Genomic DNA, 18,351 nt, shown 5'->3' on the forward strand with positions numbered 1-18,351 from the left:
CAGTGAGTTGCCCACGGCTACTCACTGGCCTTGAAGGCTCCATCCAACCCTTAAGGGTTCTGCCCAATGGCCGTGCCTTGCTAGTCCATGCCCTGGCTCAGAAAGTGTTGGTACTATAGGAAGGGAAGGCCTTTGCCCAACAGAGTTTCTAACATATTGCTGGGGCACAAATTTATTCTCCTCTACCCTTGTCCTCCCACAGCAACCCCAAGGGAGGATGAAGGACACTACCATCAAATTGGACAGGCATCAATTAACATCTAGGTATCTAAATAGCAGATATTAAAACTGTCACACTGGTTGTGTTCCTGCTGCTACTATTAACAGTCTCCTTTCCCAGAACACAACAACTGTTAAGAGTATGATAGAAGAGCATCCTCTTTGATTTAAGGCTATAGTGCATATAGTGCCTCAGAGTGCATTCCACATATAGTGCATATAGTGCCTCAGAGTGCATTCCACAAATAATCTCGAATGATCAGATTAATTTCCCTGAAGTTCCCCTGTGGGTCCTGCCATGCAGCAATCCACCTGCACCAGGGCAAGGTAGCTGCATTTTTGCTGATGTATACCAAGGATGCTATGTACTTACCTCAATTCAGGAGGCAGTAAGCCTCTGAATGCCAGTTCCTGGGTTTCACAACTATGGAGAGTGTTGTTGTGCTCACATCCCGCTTGCAGGCTTCCAAAAGGCACCTAACTGGCCACGATGTGAACAGAATGTCAGACCACATGGGCCTTCTTATGTTCAGATGGCCCTCAGACTACCCTTCCCACTTGCCTTATTTACTTTATTAAGGCAGTGATGATAGCAAAGAGGTCTCCATTCACAGCCTGAAAGTCTCAACAGGACCTTGGCCACATGTGTTCCTGTGCAAGCATCATGTCTGAATCTTTATTATTTGTAATTATCACACTGGAATATCCCTGTCTGACTCTGGCACTATGGTGGTATACTAGTATACTGTAATGATTAACCTGGCCCTGTTGGGAGGGCATAGATAGCCAATAGATTTTGCAGCAGAAGTTATTGGGCTTCTGCACACAGTAGTTAAATGCTCAGGGTGGAGTGTCAATGGTTTCTGCATGCTGCCTCCCTCCCCTAGCTGACAGACACAGAAATACCAGGTTTCAAGTAGGCCAACTTAGTCAATGGGATATCATCAAGGCGCATGCATACACAGTTTATGAAACTTATCTAAGTGTCACTGCACAAGGGGGTGAGCACCTGTTGCTCTGAGGCAGCTCCTGCCAACCTAGCAGTTCAATAGCATACCAGAACGAGTAGATAAATAGGTTTTGCTGCATCGGGAAGGTAAATGGCATTTCTGTGCACTCTGGTTTCCGTCATGGTGTTCTGTTGCACCAGATGCGGTTTAGTCATGACTGTGGACAAACGCGGGCTCCCTCGGCCTGAAAGCGAGATGAGCGCACATCCCATAGTTGCCTTTGACAGGACTTAACCATCCAGGGGTCCTTTTACTTATCCAGAAGGAAGTGAAACAGGGTGACAGAGTGTTGGCTCACCATCAGCGATGAGGTGCTCTGGAACATGCAATGTTATCTTGACCACAAGCGGGCAGTTGACGTGGGAGGCACAGACCAGGCCAATGACACAGCTGGTGATGCTGATGAGTGTCAGGGTAGTCTTGCTAACAGGACTCCTTGGGGAACCTACTAAAATGGCAAAGGAAAGGAGAGATGAAAATAAAGCCATTGTGACAGTATAGACCCAGAGAAAACCCACCTTTAGGCATGGGCCACAACACTCAGAGCTACATCAGTTAAAAACAGAAGACGAGCCTGGGGATCATGGCAAATGCAGCTGCATGTGATTAAAATTTCTTTCTTTGTTTGTTTAACTAGGCAAGGTTAGAGAGAGAACTTGGACAGCCTCTGATCTGAATTGGATGTCAGGGACAGATGAGGAAGAGTGGTGGAAACCACCCACCCAAGAGCCCCTCAGGGAGGACACAGAAGATGATGGCTTAGACCTGGTATCATGCCGGTGGTACACTGAGCAGCTGTCTGGGAAAGGGATGAGCTGGCAGGTACGAGAAGCAGGGGGGTTGAGCGATCAAGGGTGGTCAGGAAAAGATGGGCCTCCCAGGACAGGGTTAGAGGCCGAGAGACACTGTGCTCACACTGTACAGACACAAACAGAGAGGAGTCAGAGGTTGCCCTTGCTACCCAGCAGCAGGACAGACCCAGTCCTGCTGACTCTCCTACCCCTCTGACGCTCCACTCAAGGAGAATCCTGCATGTTGCTGAGCAATGGGCCAGACAGGCGCAGAGCTTGCCCTCTCAACGCAGCCTTCATCTGCTTGGGAGGGATCCAGAGTGAAAGGCTCAGAGGGTGGAGGGTGGACCTAGTGGTCATTTTCAGCAACGTCTGGGTTAAGGCGAACCAGAGGACTCTGTTGTGTTGTTATTTCCTGTTAATAAAGAACTAACTGTGTTTTGTGCCTTCCGCGTGTGTGCCAGCCCTGTGGATGGCCTGGGTTCACTCGACAGCTCCTTGACACTGGAACAGAACTGAACAGAAAGCACATTGCCACACAATGTGAATCATGGAAAGGTCAGGTGCAGAATGTATAGGTACACAGCCCCACCCCATGGCAAGTTGAGGGTGCTGGTCTCAATTTACAGGACACTTTATCAGTCTGGGCCTCTAATCCACTAGACATTAGGTTTTAGAGGAGATGTGGAAATTGTTACTGAATAATATATATGCATCCGTTAACAGAGTGGCTGAGCAGGAAAGCCCAGAGAGGTGACTGCTGACTGCATTCTGTGGCTGGCTTATATCAGAGTCTGGATTGAGAGAGCAGCATGGCCAACCTAGTTGTGTCTGCCTCAATCTAGAGGACAGGGAGGTGAGTCAGTCACCTGCTTCCTTGTCCTCTTCCTGCCCAGGGTGTGTTAGGTAGGGACCTATTGAGGATTCTTCCTTGGTCATGGACCTGCTGGCTTGCAACAATGGTTTCCTCAAACCCCAAATGCCACCTGGATTTGTTCTCCTTTAAATGTGACAGCATGACCAAGTGAGCTGTTGTACCTGAGGTTCATCCCATGTCACTCTGATAACACTCAAAGGCCTGTGATCATAGAGTGGAGCCTATTATATGTGTCTGTCCAGATAATGAACACCATTGACTGTCATTCTCAAGCTGACTTGTGTTGTCAAGTTATTGCAGTGATCTCCTTTCGCCCCTCTCCTGGGTTTCAGGTAGGACCACCCATTCATCCTGTGGACCACAAGTAGCCCAGTTTTCTACTGTGGTGAAATAACCAGTGGATGGTGGAAAGTTAGCAAGGCAAGGGACTGCGGAGAGAGAGAGAGGGAGAGAGAGAGAGAGAGAGAGAGAGAGAGAGAGAGAGAGAGAGAGAAAGAAAGAAAGAAAGAAAGAAAGAAAGAGGTGCACAGACCCTTAGATGAAATGCAGAGCGAAGGGAGAAGGATGTGGTCAATGAGGTCCCAAGGATTTGGGTGTGCCCTGTGGATCTTGATGGGAAAACAGCATCTAATGCACAACCTTTGCCTCACCATTTGCCTCATATGTGATGCTCTAGGAAAGGAGATGGGTAATTTCCAAAAGTAGTGCCAGCTAAGAGTACCCTAAACTGTATTGATGAACATCAAGGATGGAGATGTCAGGGTCTCTGGGGTAATTAATGGCACGCCACAGAGTGCTCCACCAAGCCTGTGTGCTCCCTGCAAAGTGGATCTATCACTGTCTCAGAGACGCGCTCTTGAGTGGCAGCCTCTCTCCAACTCCCCTGGGCATCAAGGCATCCTGCCATCCACTATCTCTGACAGCCGGTATGATGTCCCAGCAGGGCAGAGGAAACATTTCGATAGGCGGGAAGGGTTGGCACAATAAAACCTGAAGCTTCAGACAAGCACTCATGTTTATCAGCTTTCGATGCCCTGCCCCAGGCCTTGTGAGATAGGAGCAGTGTAGACTATCTGTGAGTTTTAGTCCCTGTTTGAAGGCTCACTTTTATAGCAAAAACTGAAAATAGCTGTTTTAATTATTTTTTTTGAAAAAGTTGGAATTGTTTAGTTTCCAAGCAAATGAGTAAAAAAGATAACTTTGGAAATAAATAAATTAAATTAGCTGACTGCCTCTACCACTCTGGCTCTATCTGCAAGCTAAGCTGAGAGCTAGATTCTCCCTAGAAACTGACATCACACCCAGCCAAAGCAAAGTACAAGTGCCAGTACCTGCACTTGCTCACATGCAGACCTTGCACTTCTTGCTTCTCGCATTCCTCTCTTTACCACTGCCCTTGCCTCGCCCCCGGATGTTTCTCCCACTGCCAACACCGAGACTCTACTACTTAGTGCAAACACCGGCACTGCAGTGATGCTGTTTAAGGTATCAAGTGCCTGCCTGGCACACCATCATGCCATGGGGGTCTGTAGAATATCCCTCCTGGAGACACAAGTTCTGTGTGCCTTTTGCTCTGCTGGTTCACATCTCCTACTGGCTCGAGGAACATTGCTGATCAATCTCCCAGGCTGCCTTCTTGCACCTCCCATCTCAGTTCTGCTTGTGAATGGTTAATTGCTCTTTCTAGGTGGCTGGCTTTATTCTTGTTCAAAATCATGTTGCTCCTCTTTATTATTTGCTCGCTGTCTTCTGTTATCACATCATACAATTATGAAAGAAAAGCTTGCACAGTTTATAATTGTCTGCATGGATTTTGTGCCACCTGTACTTGGATTTCACAGTATTCACAAAACTTTTGTTCTTCCAGTTTTAGCTTGCTGTGCTCTCACTGTCTTCTTAGCTGCAGCAGAGCTGTAAGAAAATACTCTTATTTCCCTAATGTTTAAATGTCTACCTTTCTTCTTTAAACTTTCTCTTTTCCCTGGTTATCATACTCTTAATTGGTTAGGACTGGTTTTGTTCTGTTTTCATATTCCTCTTTGCTTTGTCTCTTTCTATCCCCCCCCCCCCTATTTCCTTCCCCCTCCTGCTCCTTTTTGTTGGTGTCTCACTGCATTATAAGCACACGGGAGAACTTTTCTGAATTTGGGTTTATTCTAATGCATTGAGTACATGTCAAACACTAGAAAGAACAATGAAAACAAAGATCACCACAGCCAATCACAAACAAACAATCACACCCTAGGCCAACCCCAACCTCTCTCACCACCAAAGGAACACAAGTGAACAACACAAGCACACTGACACCAAACTCTACATACATTAAGCATAATAGAAACACCGCTACCCGACCCCACCCCCATCCATCTTCCCTCCCTCCACCCCCTTTCTTTTTTTTCCTTTTTTTTTCTTCTCCCCCTAATGCCTCAACAAATGAAACGGATTTGTAAAAATGTTACATGGAAAAAAAAAATACGAGGCACTACACTTACACTGTAAAACAATAAAACCCTTAATAAAATATTTTTTAAAAAATTGAAAGTGATTATAACAACAGTGTCTGTCCTGCTCCCCACTCCCACTCCCACAGCAAGCCTAATAGCCGAGTGGATGCCTGAACTGGAATCCTCCACATACAAACTCAAAACTTAGACTCTATACTTCATTGGCTCTGTCATTAGTACTCAGATGAGGCCAATCAAATTTAGTGCATGGCCGGTTGAGGTATCACACTAATGGTTACATCAGCAGATACGATAATATGATTTTGGGGCCATTTATGATGATGCCACGTTTTCTGGACAGCTGAAGTATTAGCCGGGGGCCAATGTTAGTGGCAAATTGGCAGCAGTTTCAGAGATAGATTCAAACTGCCCTGGTATTTTCCAGGGTCTGGTTTTGCAGCTCTCAAGATAACCACTTGTTGGGAACTGAGAACACAGATGTTGGCTTTCTGCCTAGGCAAGGCTTTCCAACCCAACAAGCTGTGCATGTTGTGCCATGCGCCATCACTTCTTCCCCAAAATGGGTCCAGTTCTGAAAGGGCAGCTTGGCATCCAGATGGACAACAGCTAACTGCCACCCAACAAGGGCTGGGAACCTTCTGGGCCAAATTAACCCAATCAGCTGTTGCCTTGCTCACAAAACTGTATATTCCTGCTTTCAGCAATGTCGGTAGAAGATCAGCAGGGAAGCCATTGCAAGAAAAAGAAGCTTTGAAGCCACTTTGACAGCAAAAAGTGATCATTTATGATTTGCTACTTCGTTTTCTTTCTTAAAGGCACCTAATAACATGTATGTTAATATTTCTTTGTCTATAGGAAGCCGGTCACTACAAAGAACAGCAGGGACTCCATTGGACAAAGGCAGGTTTAATCCTCAAAAGCACTTATACCTCTGGCCAAAACATTTAGAGATCATTTGCATAAACAATTACAGGAGCATATCTACAAGGTATGTGTACCAAATACACAAATCCTGTTCCTTTAAAAGGGGGCTGGGGGATGAGCTGTCTAACTTGCTAAAGCTGCTATAGGTAATTGTGAGGTACAGAAATAATGAGAATGTGCATTGCAAAATCACATTTTGGAGCATCTCTTCTGCCATGAGCATACTGGGTAGCCTTAGACAAGCCAGACTCCTTTAGGCTTAACTCCTTATCTGCAAATTATAGGAATGATAAAATGCTGGTCGAAATTGATGATTACAGTAGAGTAACTAAGTACTAGCGATCTTGATTCACAAGACGCTTGCTGTAAATTCTCCACCTAACCAAAATGTAGAAAACTTGTATTATTGTTATTTACTGGATATATACACTACACATTCTCCCAAGGAGCCCAGGGAGGCAAACACATCAATACTTATGCAATTAAAACTTCTAGAAACAGTTTAAAGCAACTTTCAAAAAAGCAATTATTTGCTCTCAAACTAACAATTTCAGGGTTGCCAGGGACACAACTTTCAGCCAGCCAATGCCTGGGTAAACAGGAACGTCTTTGAATTTCTTCTAAATGTTAATAGCGAGGGAGATTGACGCACCACACTCTCAAGGGAGGGCATTCCACAAATGAGTGACTGCTTCTGAGAAGCCAATGGCATAGGTCACCACCATTTGGGACAACCACCAACATGGCCTCCCAACTGATCCTAAAGCTTGGAAGATGGTTGATACTGGAGAAGGCCAGGAAGAGGCAACGTAAGCTGCTCCCTTCACTCGTGACTCAGAACAACAGTCACCCAGTCTATTGTTATTTCATGGAGTGTACATTAACATTTTTGAGAGTAAAATATTTTTATTAATTTCCACCAAAAAACCCCAAAATCATTGCATTAAAAACCCCCCATAAAATAAAAGATTTATAACAGCTGCATACAGAATCAATATTAAATCCACATTATGGGACTTCCCTCTACTCCTTCCCTTGGTTCCTTTGTATTATCTACATTCATGAATGTCAATAAAATCTGTATCTCTAATTATCTCCAAAGTTAAACATTGACTATCACATTACACATGTTTTTTAAAGACTATGGAAGAATGATTTAAAAATTATGGCCTGTACCTTACTTAAAGAGAACTATATGGTATTTAACACCGGTTAAACTGGCAAAAATGTATAAAACAAGTGAAAATAAGTGTTGGAAATGTAAAGAAGTAGAAGGTATGTTTTATCATATGTGGTGGCAATGTAAGGTTATTTTTTTAAAAAGGGAAATGATATATAACAAATTGAAAAAAAATGTTGAAAATAACCTTTGTTAAAAAACCAGGAGCTTTCTTATTAGGTATTACAGGAATGGGTCTACCTAAAGAATACAATAATTTGTTCATGTATGCAACAACGGCCGCTCAGATATTGCTAGCCCAACACTGGAAAGAAGAAGTCGTCCCCACCAAGGAAGACTGGCAAACTAAGTTAATGGAGTTTGTGGAAATGGCTAAATTAACTGGGAAACTTAGAAATCAAGAGTGCACATTAAAATTAACTGAGGTCACAGATGTGTGTGCTTTCAACATGGATGCTGCAAGGGTATAAGGAGCAAGGGTTTGTAGCATCCCTCAGCAGGAAGACTTGTGGTCCTGCCCATGACTTAGCAGGCCTACGCAAACTTGTACATAGCTGTCAACGTTTTCCTTTTTTTAAGGGAAATTCCCTTGTTCCGAATAGGATTCCTCGCAAGAAAAGGGAAAAGTTGACAGCTATGAACATGTATGACCAAGCAGACCAGTGGCAACAAACTATCTGCATACAGTAGCCCACCCAGCAGTGGCGAAGCTGCATGCTCCGCTACTGGGGGCGGAGAGCAGGAGGAGGTGTGGTTAGCGCTCCCAGGGGGCGTGACGTGCATCCTGAGGGCGTAGCGCGTGTTCTGGGGTGTGATACACCGCCTGTGGGGGCATGGTGCCCGGCGCATGCAGGGGTGCATGGTGCGTGTCCAGGGGGATGTCACAATGTCACCCTGCCAGAATAGTGGTGCCAGGGGTGGTCCACTCCCTCCGCACCCCAGTTTCTCTGCCAGTGCTGCCCAGGAGGAGCTTGCCAAACCTGTTTCAAACCAGTTTTTGCAGTCTTCCTGCACAAGCCGCACAACACATGGCTGCTGGGTCACAATTTGTTCAGGCTTGCCATTAATGCAGGCATCTGCTACACTGCACTGAACCTATGCCCACAAAGCTAAAGGCAAAACGAGCCCCAAGTGCAAAGAGGGTTGCTTTGGGACTGCAGAGTTAACTACAGAGCCAGGCCAGAGACTGGGGTTTCCTAGGAGAGCCTACTGGTCACCCTGCCGTTACCTGTCTGCTGTCATGAGCAGAAAGCAACAATGCTATCTTCTGGCCCGCTGCAGCAGATGGCAGGGCAGCAGCACCCATATCTGACAACCATTACCCAGAGAGGAATGCACTTGGGTTTGGTCAGTGGTGTTGGTGGGGTGCAAGACAGAGACCCGACCATCCTTGGGCTCCCTCAGACAGCAATGCAACTGCCACCCAGAGCGGGTGGACTGCTGCAATCAGAGTGAAGGTCCAGTGAACTGGTCACCCACCAGCTTTAACTGCCCAGGGGGTCTGGACCCTCACCTGAGCCCAGAGCCACCCTCCACAACGAAGATGGCTGGCACAAGTGTCTGGAGCTTTGCACTAACTACAGGAGCACACCTGGTCCATAAAGAGATAGAAAAAGAAGATTCTGAGACTGCTACTCTTGTCACTGTATTGTCAACTGTTTGGGGTGGGGGGAGAGATATTGACAAGGCAGATGTTGAGAAAGAGAAAGAATGATGGATCAATTCCCTTTTTCTAATCCCTCCCAAAAGCTTTTTCTATAAATGGTTGGCTGTGCTTGACAACCTATAGAAATATTGCTGGGGGGCGGGTCAGAAAAAGGGATCTGCTTGTTCCCTTCACTGCTATCTAGTAAGAAGCAAGGCGGGGTGAGGAGAGGAGGAGGGAATGGGTGCCCCTTTCTTTGCTTTGGGAAAACTCATTCACTCATTTCCCTTTTGCCCTTACCAGGCACCAGGGAGAGAACAAACTGATTCACTTTTCTTTCTTTTTCACAAAACAGAATAAAGAAAGAGACACCATCAGCTCTATTTCTGCCACTTGGGAGGGCGGGGCAAAAATACCGTGGGAGCCCCCAGGCCTTGATATCATCCTAGGGTCTGGTTGCCGAATCCAAGGTTTGAGACAGCTGGAACACACAGAGAATCAGTTTTGAGTTGTCACTGAAGTTCGCCTACAATGAAACGCGAAGTAAATTTGGTGGGTGCTGCTCAGGTCAGGCATTTGTAGCAATGCTGAGGGAAGTCAAAAGAAGAAGAATCTGATTGCTGAAATTTCTTGGGGGCAGTCCACAAACAACTGGATTGAAGAGGCCTCAATATGGCGGAATACCATGGGAAACAGGTCTGAGTACCTGGCCTTAAAATATGGTAGTCCAAAGGAAGAGATGAGCACTCTCTAACTATTTAATGCACAACCCCCCTTCCCAGTCCTTTCCATGGTTTGGTTTCTCCGTAACAACTGGCTCCTTGACACTGCAGAGTTAGCTGCCTTAGGGATCCACAACATGCGAGCAGAACAGACAGAGCCTGGGTTTCAGAGATCTCATCCAGACAGCTCATGCAGAGAGAAATCTATCATAGAAATGTGTTTATCAGTCTGGAAAAGATGATGGATTGTGTCGGCTCCGCTGGGAGCTCTTCTTAAAGGGGTGGGGGGATGGGGAAGGCTTCAGATGATTTAAGCTTTGCATTCTGATTTTCCACAACTACATTTTTCAGGGGCAATGCTTTCCAAAATTTTGTGTTGAGAAAACTCTTTCCACATCAGCTCATCCGCCGAGGAAGGGGAAGGCCAGAAGCACTCACTTCTGTACCATGGAGTTTGGGTGGGGAGCAGAATGACAAGGGTGGAAGAAATGCCCCATTAACCACTTGCTAGCCTTGGTGGAGAGGAAGATTGCAGGGAGAAAAGATAACACGTAACCGTCACAGGGGTTGGGGAAGAGCCAAGATGGTCTAGCAGTAACTGGGAAACTCTTTGCAACTAAGCATGTATTGGGTGCCATTTCCTCACCATTTAGTAATCATATGAGACACATCTGGTTGCTTTTTCAACAGGGAAAGAAAATAACACCGTATTTGATCCCTCCATCCTTGCTGGAGATATTTCCAGTCCATGGCACAGTCCACTCTGTCCTGTCTCCACACTAATCAGTTATTTGTAATAAAAATCTGCACCAAAGTACACAGGCAAGGTTATCCTGCCTAAAGCCACAAGGGTCCTCCGAAACACAGACATCCTCTTATTGTCAGAGACCCCTGGCTGGGAAGGAGTAGAAAGTTTGGGTACCACATCTCTATAGCTCAGTGGGCAGAGCATGAAGCTCTTAATTTCAGGGCTGTGAGTTTGAGCCCCCCACTGGGCAAAAGATTCCTGCATTGCAGGGGGTTAACTAGATGGCCCTTGTTGTCTCTTCCAACCCTATAATTCTATGATTCTATCTCATTGAAGGACACTTCTGTCTAAATGCACAGCTTCCCTCTGCTCTCATCATCTCCCTTCCCCTTGCTCTGGGGTTAGGGGGTCGCTACCTTCTTCCTTTTTCTCACCACTTCCTTTCCCTCAGCCCTCTCCTTCCCCTGCTCTCTCCCGCCGTCCATGCCTCCTTAATCTTCCTTCTCAACATTGCTCCTTGCTCTCCAGGCTGCCTTGCCTGCTTCCTCTTATGCTACATAGTCTTCTTTCACTTCCACCCCACTTTGCCACCTCCTCCTCCCCAAGGGGGCCTATTCCTAAAGCTCCCAAAATACACAATTTTAGATATAATGGATATGGCATTAAAAAAATCCTGAGGAGGTCTGAAATCCAAAGAACGTGTATCCAGGGGTGCAGGCCCAAACAGAGGGGGGGGCATATGGGCCACTTGGCCCAGGCCTCCGATTCCAAAGGGAGCCTTGCCAAAAGCACTATTATATATCTATATTTTCCATTTTGTCTTTATATGCAGATACTGTTCAAGCCTTGAAATACAATTATTTGTCAGCATAACTTTTGTGAAAATTATTTACATACTTACTTATTTATAAGACTTCAGTTATCCCCAGGGTAAAAAAAGGGGGGGCACATTATTTACCTGGCCCGGGCCTCTGCCTGGCTCTGCAAGGCCCTGCAGGGGTGTAGCTAGCTGCTCCAGCACCCAGAGAGGTGGTGGTGGGGCGAACTGCCCGGGGGGGCACCCAGGGGGGTGCTGCGGCGATCTGCTGGGGGGGCATCACAGCGAGTTGCCCACGGAGTCCGCCTGACAGACGCAAGCCCCATGCTGCCATTTTGGGCAGCATGGGGCGCCGAGTCACCGTGTCACTCCCAGGAGAGACGTGTGGCTCAGGCGCACTGCAGGTCAGGCCCCGCGGTAAGTGCCACCCCCTGCGGTATGCCATTTTGTTATCCCCTCAAGGTTGACACCAGGGGCGGGCTGCAACCCCGCACACACACCCTTCCCAAGCCTCTGGGTGTATCAGGTCATTGTATCGGAATTCACAAATATCTAATCGCTTGAGCATTCCTGAGCGGTAGTCTCCACCTGTAAGGAGCATCCCCAAAGAGGGGAGAACATGTTATAAGACAAAAAAGATGGAATGCAGTGCACAGTTACTTCAGAGCAAGTCCCACTGGACTCCACAGGACTTGCTTCCAAGTAGCAATGCACAGAGGGAAGCAGGAAGCGGGTGAGGCACGAGAAACGCAAAGTTAAAAGGTAACGGAAGGAAAGAAGTGTGCAACCAGTGAGAAACATTATGAGGGGAAGGAGGTATGAAAGAGAAAAACCAAGAAGCAGGGGGAAGGTGAACACAAAGTTCTTCACTTGGGAATAAGTCCCACTCAGTAGGCCCTACTCCCAAGGAAAGGGAGCAGCGGCGCTGTGGTCTAAACCACTGAGCCTCTTGGGCTTGCTGATCAGGTCGGTGGTTCGAATCCCTGCGACAATGTGAACTCCCGTTGCTCAGTCCCAGCTCCTGCCAACCTAGCAGTTCGAAAGCACACCAGCACGAGTAGATAAATAGGTACCACTGTGGCAGGAAGGTAAATGGTGTTTCCGTGAGCCACACCCCATAGTCAAATTTGACTGGATTTAACTGTCCAGGGGTCCTTTACCGTTACTTTACTTCCAAGGAAATATGAACGGGGTTGAGAGGAGCATAAAATTCAGAGGGAATAAATTCAGAGGGACAAGAGGAGAGCAGACACGCAGGCTCAATGCCAGAAATGGGGCGTTCTATCACCTGTGTGTGAGACTGGCACACCAGCACGTTAGCTGTCACACATTCCTGCTTCCGCCCCTCGTGGATATTCATTGCTATTCCATGATTTGCCATCCACACCGGTGGGCTGTCCTTGACAGAATGTCTGCTGTGCTCTGCTGCTTTTGTTGTCTTGCCCCTCCTTTGCACAGGAGGACAGGAAATACTTTCACAAGGACCCTTTTCTCTCTAATCGTGCTGGAATTGCACAAGAGCAAATGTTGCCAGCTGGAAAGATCCATCTATAGAAACTTGGCAAATGTGGCAGGCAGTGGTGCCTTTACTTTTTCTTTCTTTGTTGCATTTTACTCTCCTGGATAGCTTTTGTTTGTTTGCTTGCTTGCTTTTTTTAAAGAATAAATCTGTGTTTTGAGGAGTGGGGAAGGGGGCAGAGGGAGAAGAGAGAAAGAAGAAGAAAACTCGCAGCCTCAAACAAACCCACACAAATGCCAAAAAGAACAGCTTGCTTGCAGACTTGGTTTTTGCAAAGCAGCCATTGTGGGTGTGGAGCTAGTCAAGCAAAAAACATGGAGGGGTCGATTTCCTTGAGTTTTGCATGAGAAGAATGGGGAAGGGGGCAAACTGAAGATACAATTTTGAAAAAGAGAAATCCTGAAAGCTAAGACTAGAAGCCATCTGACAGTATGACTTTGTGATGGTAGTCTCTCTTTGTTACAGTAGATAAATATGTTTCTAAGGCTGTACAGTACATAAACCAGCCTTTTAAAACATTTAATACAGAAGTCTTGTATGAGTGAAATCTTGCAGAAGCCCCCTGTTGTTGTTTTTTTTTTAAAAAAAATAAGGCTGATATATCATGGCCACTGGTCCCATTACCTCCTGGCAAATAGAAGGGGAAGAAATGGAGGCAGTGAGAGATTTTACTTTCTTGGGCTCCATGATCACTGCAGATGGTGACAGCAGCCACGAAATTAAAAGACGGCTGCTTCTTGGGAGAAAGCAATAACAAACCTAGAAAGCATCTTAAAAAGCAGAGACATCACCTTGCCAACAAAGGTCCGTATAGTTAAAGCTATGGTTTTCCCAGTAGTGATGTATGGAAGTGACAGCTGGACCATAAAGAAGGCTGATCGCTGAAGAATTGATGCTTTTGAATTCTGGTGCTGGAGGAGACTCTTGAGAGTCCCATGGACTGCAAGAAGATCAAACCTATCCATTCTTAAGGAAATCAGCCCTGAGTGCTCACTGCTGCATAATGGGGGCGAGAGAGATCTGGGACACATTCTAGGGCACAGAAATGTGTTTTCAGGTCCGTGTCTGAGCGTACCCTCCCACCCCACTCCCAAGTGCCTTCCCCCTGAAAACTCCCACTATCCTTGAGCCCTGGCAACACTGGCAGGGGCTGATGGGAGTTGGAGACCAACTATACCTGGGAGGGTTACAGGTTTGCCATCTCCTGCTTTAGCAGACGGAAGGCAAAGTGAGGAAATGGAACAGCAGCCAGGAGAATCCACTCCACTGCAGTGGAGCCTTAATGCTGAATGCTTGGTCCAAACGACTGCTCACTTAGGCCTCCCACCCCCTTAGCAAATGAACCAAAGCTAACATAGCCTATATGCTGAATGTGCTGGAGGAACTCTAGAATTAAGGAACTGGCCATTCAAATGGAATTCTCCCGCTATCCTTAGCGCTCACCAACATCAGGCATGTGATCTGGCACACAGCTAGGGCAGCTTGGACTTGAAAGGTCTCCAGATTGACATGCCCTTCTACCCCTTGCCCACTGTACTTGCCCTCTCCCCCCTCCCAGTTGCTGCCACATACCCCGACTTCGCCGCCTGCTCCGTGATGGATCTGTGTAGAAGGTGAGCTGGGGATCGTTGTCTGCCTCTGTCCCAGAATCCCCTTCAGGGTTCAGAAATGCAGAGCCAGCTACACGGAGAAGAGAGAAAGGAAACCAGCTGCTCACTGTAGCCAGAAGAGCCCTCTTGCACCCCATTCCCCAAACATTACAACATCACAATACAGACTTTTCTCATCATAGGTTGCAAAGGCTCCTGCTGAAATTAAAGACTGCACTTCACTGAATTCTGCTTAAGAGGATTCTTTCATGGGGTCCATGACACAGTGCCCTGTGTTTCGATTTCCACCATGTTCATTTGGTGTGTGTTGTTGTTGTTTTTAAAGCAAGGCTGCAAATCATAACACCGGGAGGATAGGTGCCTCAATCTCTCTCTCTCTCTCTCTCTCTCTCTCTCTCTCTCTCTCTGTGTGTGTGTGTGTGTGTGAAGAAAAAGGGACAGAATCCCCACAGACTTTCTATATAGGGTTGAAAAGGTAAAGGTAAAGGGACCCCTGACCATTAGGTCCAGTTGTGGCTGACTCTGGGGTTGCGGTGCTCATCTCGCTTTATTGGCCAAGGGAGCCGCCGTACAGCTTCCGGGTTATGTGGCCAGCATGACTAAGCCACTTCTGGCGAACCAGAGCAGCGCATGGAAATGCCGTTTACCTTCCTGCTGGAAGGTATTTATCTACTTGCACTTTGATGTGCTTTCCAACTACTAGGTTGGCAGGAGCAGGGACCAAGCAACGGGAGCTCACCCCGTCACGGGGATTCGAACCGCCGACCTTCTGATTGGCAAGTCCTAGGCTCTGTGGTTTAATCCACAGCGCCACCCGCGTCCCTGTATATATAGGGTTAGGGAACCTTTTTCAGCCCAGTTCTTGTAGGGTTTGCCTCATGTCAGCAGTAGGCAGAGGCCCAAGGCAAAAGTGGTCAGAACAATGGCCTTCGGACAATGGGCTACATCCAGCAACACAAAAGTCAGACGTTTCTACGCATGCCGTTCCATTTCCAGCAATGGATGAGATGACCCTAGCAGTTCCTTCCAACTCTACAATTCTATGGCCTCCAAGCAAGCAAGGGGCATAAGCGCACAACACATCCCAGCAGGGGAAAGCGCTTCAGGACGGGGTAGAGCAGGGCTGGGGACGTTGGGGAGGGAACCTTAGGAGGCCAGACAGAAAGTCCTGGAGGGACATATTTGGTCTCTGCACCTTAGGTGCCCCACCTCCACTCTACCTCTTTTCTTAGCTGTGGGCAGGTTAGAGTAGATGACCCTAGGGGATCCCTTCCAGAAGTCTATTATTCTCTGCAGGTGAAAAGTAGCTTGGGAACAATGGTTCGCAGCTGGAAAATGACTAGACGGAAGGGGAAAGGGGTAATTTATTTCTATCTCTCTCACCCACACATACATATACGGAACACGGTGCTCTCTCTAACAAGCCCTTGGAAAGTTCCCCATGAAGAGCTGTGGTCCTCTGCTTGCCTGATTTAAGTCTCTTCCAGATATACTGTGCTGCCTTTTTAATTGTTATTTGTACTTCTATAATTTTTATTGCACTGCTTTCTTTGACTCACTTCAATAGGGATAATAGCAGCAGCAGCAGCAGCTTATAGCCCTCAAGTTGAAAAAGGTTCCCCACCCCTGATGTAAAGGAATATGTAGAGACCTGATCCTGTCTCCACATGGGGCGGGCGGGCAGAAGCACTTCTTGAGAGAGATGATTCAATAACAGCCAGTAATGAGATGTGCTTAAAAGAAGAAGAGGCAGAGATGTAGATACATCCCAGATATTATGACAAGCTCTTTCTATTTGCCTACCATAATTAGGGGCAGAATCTAATAAGTTGGCACAGCACTGTCAGTGCTATTATTAACTAGTGAAATGGCCGTCATTAGAAGGAAGAGAGAGAGAGAGAGAGAGAGAGAGAGAGAGAGAGAGAGAGAGAGAGAGACTGGGTCTGTGTATTTCAGGCATTCTTGTGTGGCCAACGTCCATATCTATCCCAGGGTCCCAGTCAATGAAGACAAGGCTAAAAGTAAAAAGGGGTGCCCCCCTTTTTATGCCTCTACAAATTTAGCCAGTCCCTGCCAACCTATCCCGACCTGGGGGTTCCATGTGACATTAGGTTTTTTGGTGTGTGGGGTTTTCCCCCAAACTTTACTGAAAATTTTAAAAACAGTTACCTGGAAGCCGGTTTATGGAGAAAAAGCAATCTATAACATAAATGCTTTAAAGGGAAAAGAAATAATATCAAAGCGTTCCTCTTAGTTGATCCTGAAAAGAACTCTCATGATATTGGTCACCATAATTCCTGCTTTCTGCAAGTGTTTGAACCATGTGGCACTACCACACTAAAAGCAGCCCTGTGGGTGACAGCAAGAGCATGGAGGGAGATCACTAATGACAGCAGCAACTGGAAGGAACTTACACTGGCGCAAAGTTAAACTTGGCCGGGTAGAAGATGGGCAGCCATTAAAGTTCTTTCAGTCACAGCGCAACACTTTGATGGCAGGCTGCTCCAGCCAGTAGCCTAGCTACCACACGCTGCATTAGCTGCAGCTTCTGGACAAACCCTGGGGGGGGGTAACCCTACAGAGAGTGCATGGCACAACTCCAGTCTCAGGTGGTCAAGCTATCTCAGTCCAGGAACAGCCAGGGTTGGTGTACCAACCAAAGCCTTAGCAAGTGAGGACACCTGTGACAAACATGGAACGAGGAGCACCCCAGAATCTACATACCTGCTCCTTTGATGGGAGTGTGACCCCAGATAGAACAGGCAACTGACCTATCCCATGGAGATGGGAATATGTCGCCCAGTGCCGCCAGCAGGGCTCTTCTCAGAATGTGCCTTCACGATTGTCCCAACCCCACCCCAACTGATCCAGAAGGAAGCTCTAGATGGTACCTCGTGACTTGTTACTGATCCGCTTGCGCTGGCTACTGGAAGTATGAGACAGGAGCGTAGCCTGTTGATGGTTGGAGTCCACAGGGCTGGTGGCGATGATATTATCCTTATACTTGTTCATCAAGGACAGCTTGGCATTGTCACTTCCTGAACAGGAAGAATTTAAGGCAAAAACTTTTGAGAAAGAGAGACAAAAAAAGGAGAAAGGGCAAGAGAAGGAGGAGAAGGAAAGAAAGAGAAAGTATTCATTTCCAGCAATCCAGGAAATAACATCAGGGTCATCTGCAGGTGTGCACCAATGAGCAGTAAGGGCAAGATCCTGATGCAGTTAACTAACCATTTGTATGATCAGAGCTGACCAACTCTACTCGCATCTCCCAAAGAACCAACAGCAAACAAGTTCAAAAGGATTATTTGATCCTTGCTTGCTAAAGTATTATTAAATTACTTACAGATTCTTATTGATGTAAGAATTACCCCTGGACAGAGTCCCTGGGAAGAAAGCCTGGGCCCTTGTTAACATCTGAACTACTGACACATTGGTATGGCTACAGAGGCTGGAGTTTCTCACTGCCCAAATGAGACTCGGTGTTAGTTTAAAATGCAACTGCACTATGGGGTTAGCTTTAGCCATTTGTTCCAGCCATGATCCCAACCAGAAATATCTCTCTCTCTCTCTCTCTCTCTCTCTCTCTCTCTCTCTCTCTCACACACACACACACACACACACACACAAAACGTATACATACCGACTATTTGCCATAGGAAGAAAGCTGTCGATTGTGCCAATCAATTTTCCTTCCATTGCAAATAACAGAAATGCCTGCTGGATCTAAGATGTATCAGTGCTATACAGTGCTGCTGCTCAGAAGCTGCTGTACAAAAAAAGCCCTGGATAGCTGCTCCTGGGCAATCACCAGAAGCTAACCAGGC

General features: G+C 46.8%; 1 protein-coding gene across 2 annotated transcripts in view; it reads right to left on the reverse strand.

The window, feature by feature from the left end:
* ASTN1 (astrotactin 1) overlaps positions 1-18,351 on the reverse strand; it is a 215,908-nt gene that overhangs the window by 102,659 nt on the left and 94,898 nt on the right. The window contains exons 4-6 of one of the 2 annotated variants that reach the window (XM_083621545.1): positions 17,419-17,592; positions 14,490-14,597; positions 1,528-1,677 (exon numbers count right to left, since the gene is read on the reverse strand). In XM_083621545.1, coding sequence (XP_083477671.1) covers positions 1,528-1,677; positions 14,490-14,597; positions 17,419-17,592 — 432 coding nt within the window. The remainder of the gene's footprint in view (positions 1-1,527; positions 1,678-14,489; positions 14,598-17,418; positions 17,593-18,351) is intronic. The other variant, XM_083621546.1, reaches the window with a different exon arrangement.

This window comes from Podarcis filfolensis (assembly GCF_964270895.1).
Source record: "Podarcis filfolensis genome assembly, chromosome: 6".
NCBI lineage: Eukaryota > Metazoa > Chordata > Lepidosauria > Squamata > Lacertidae > Podarcis > Podarcis filfolensis.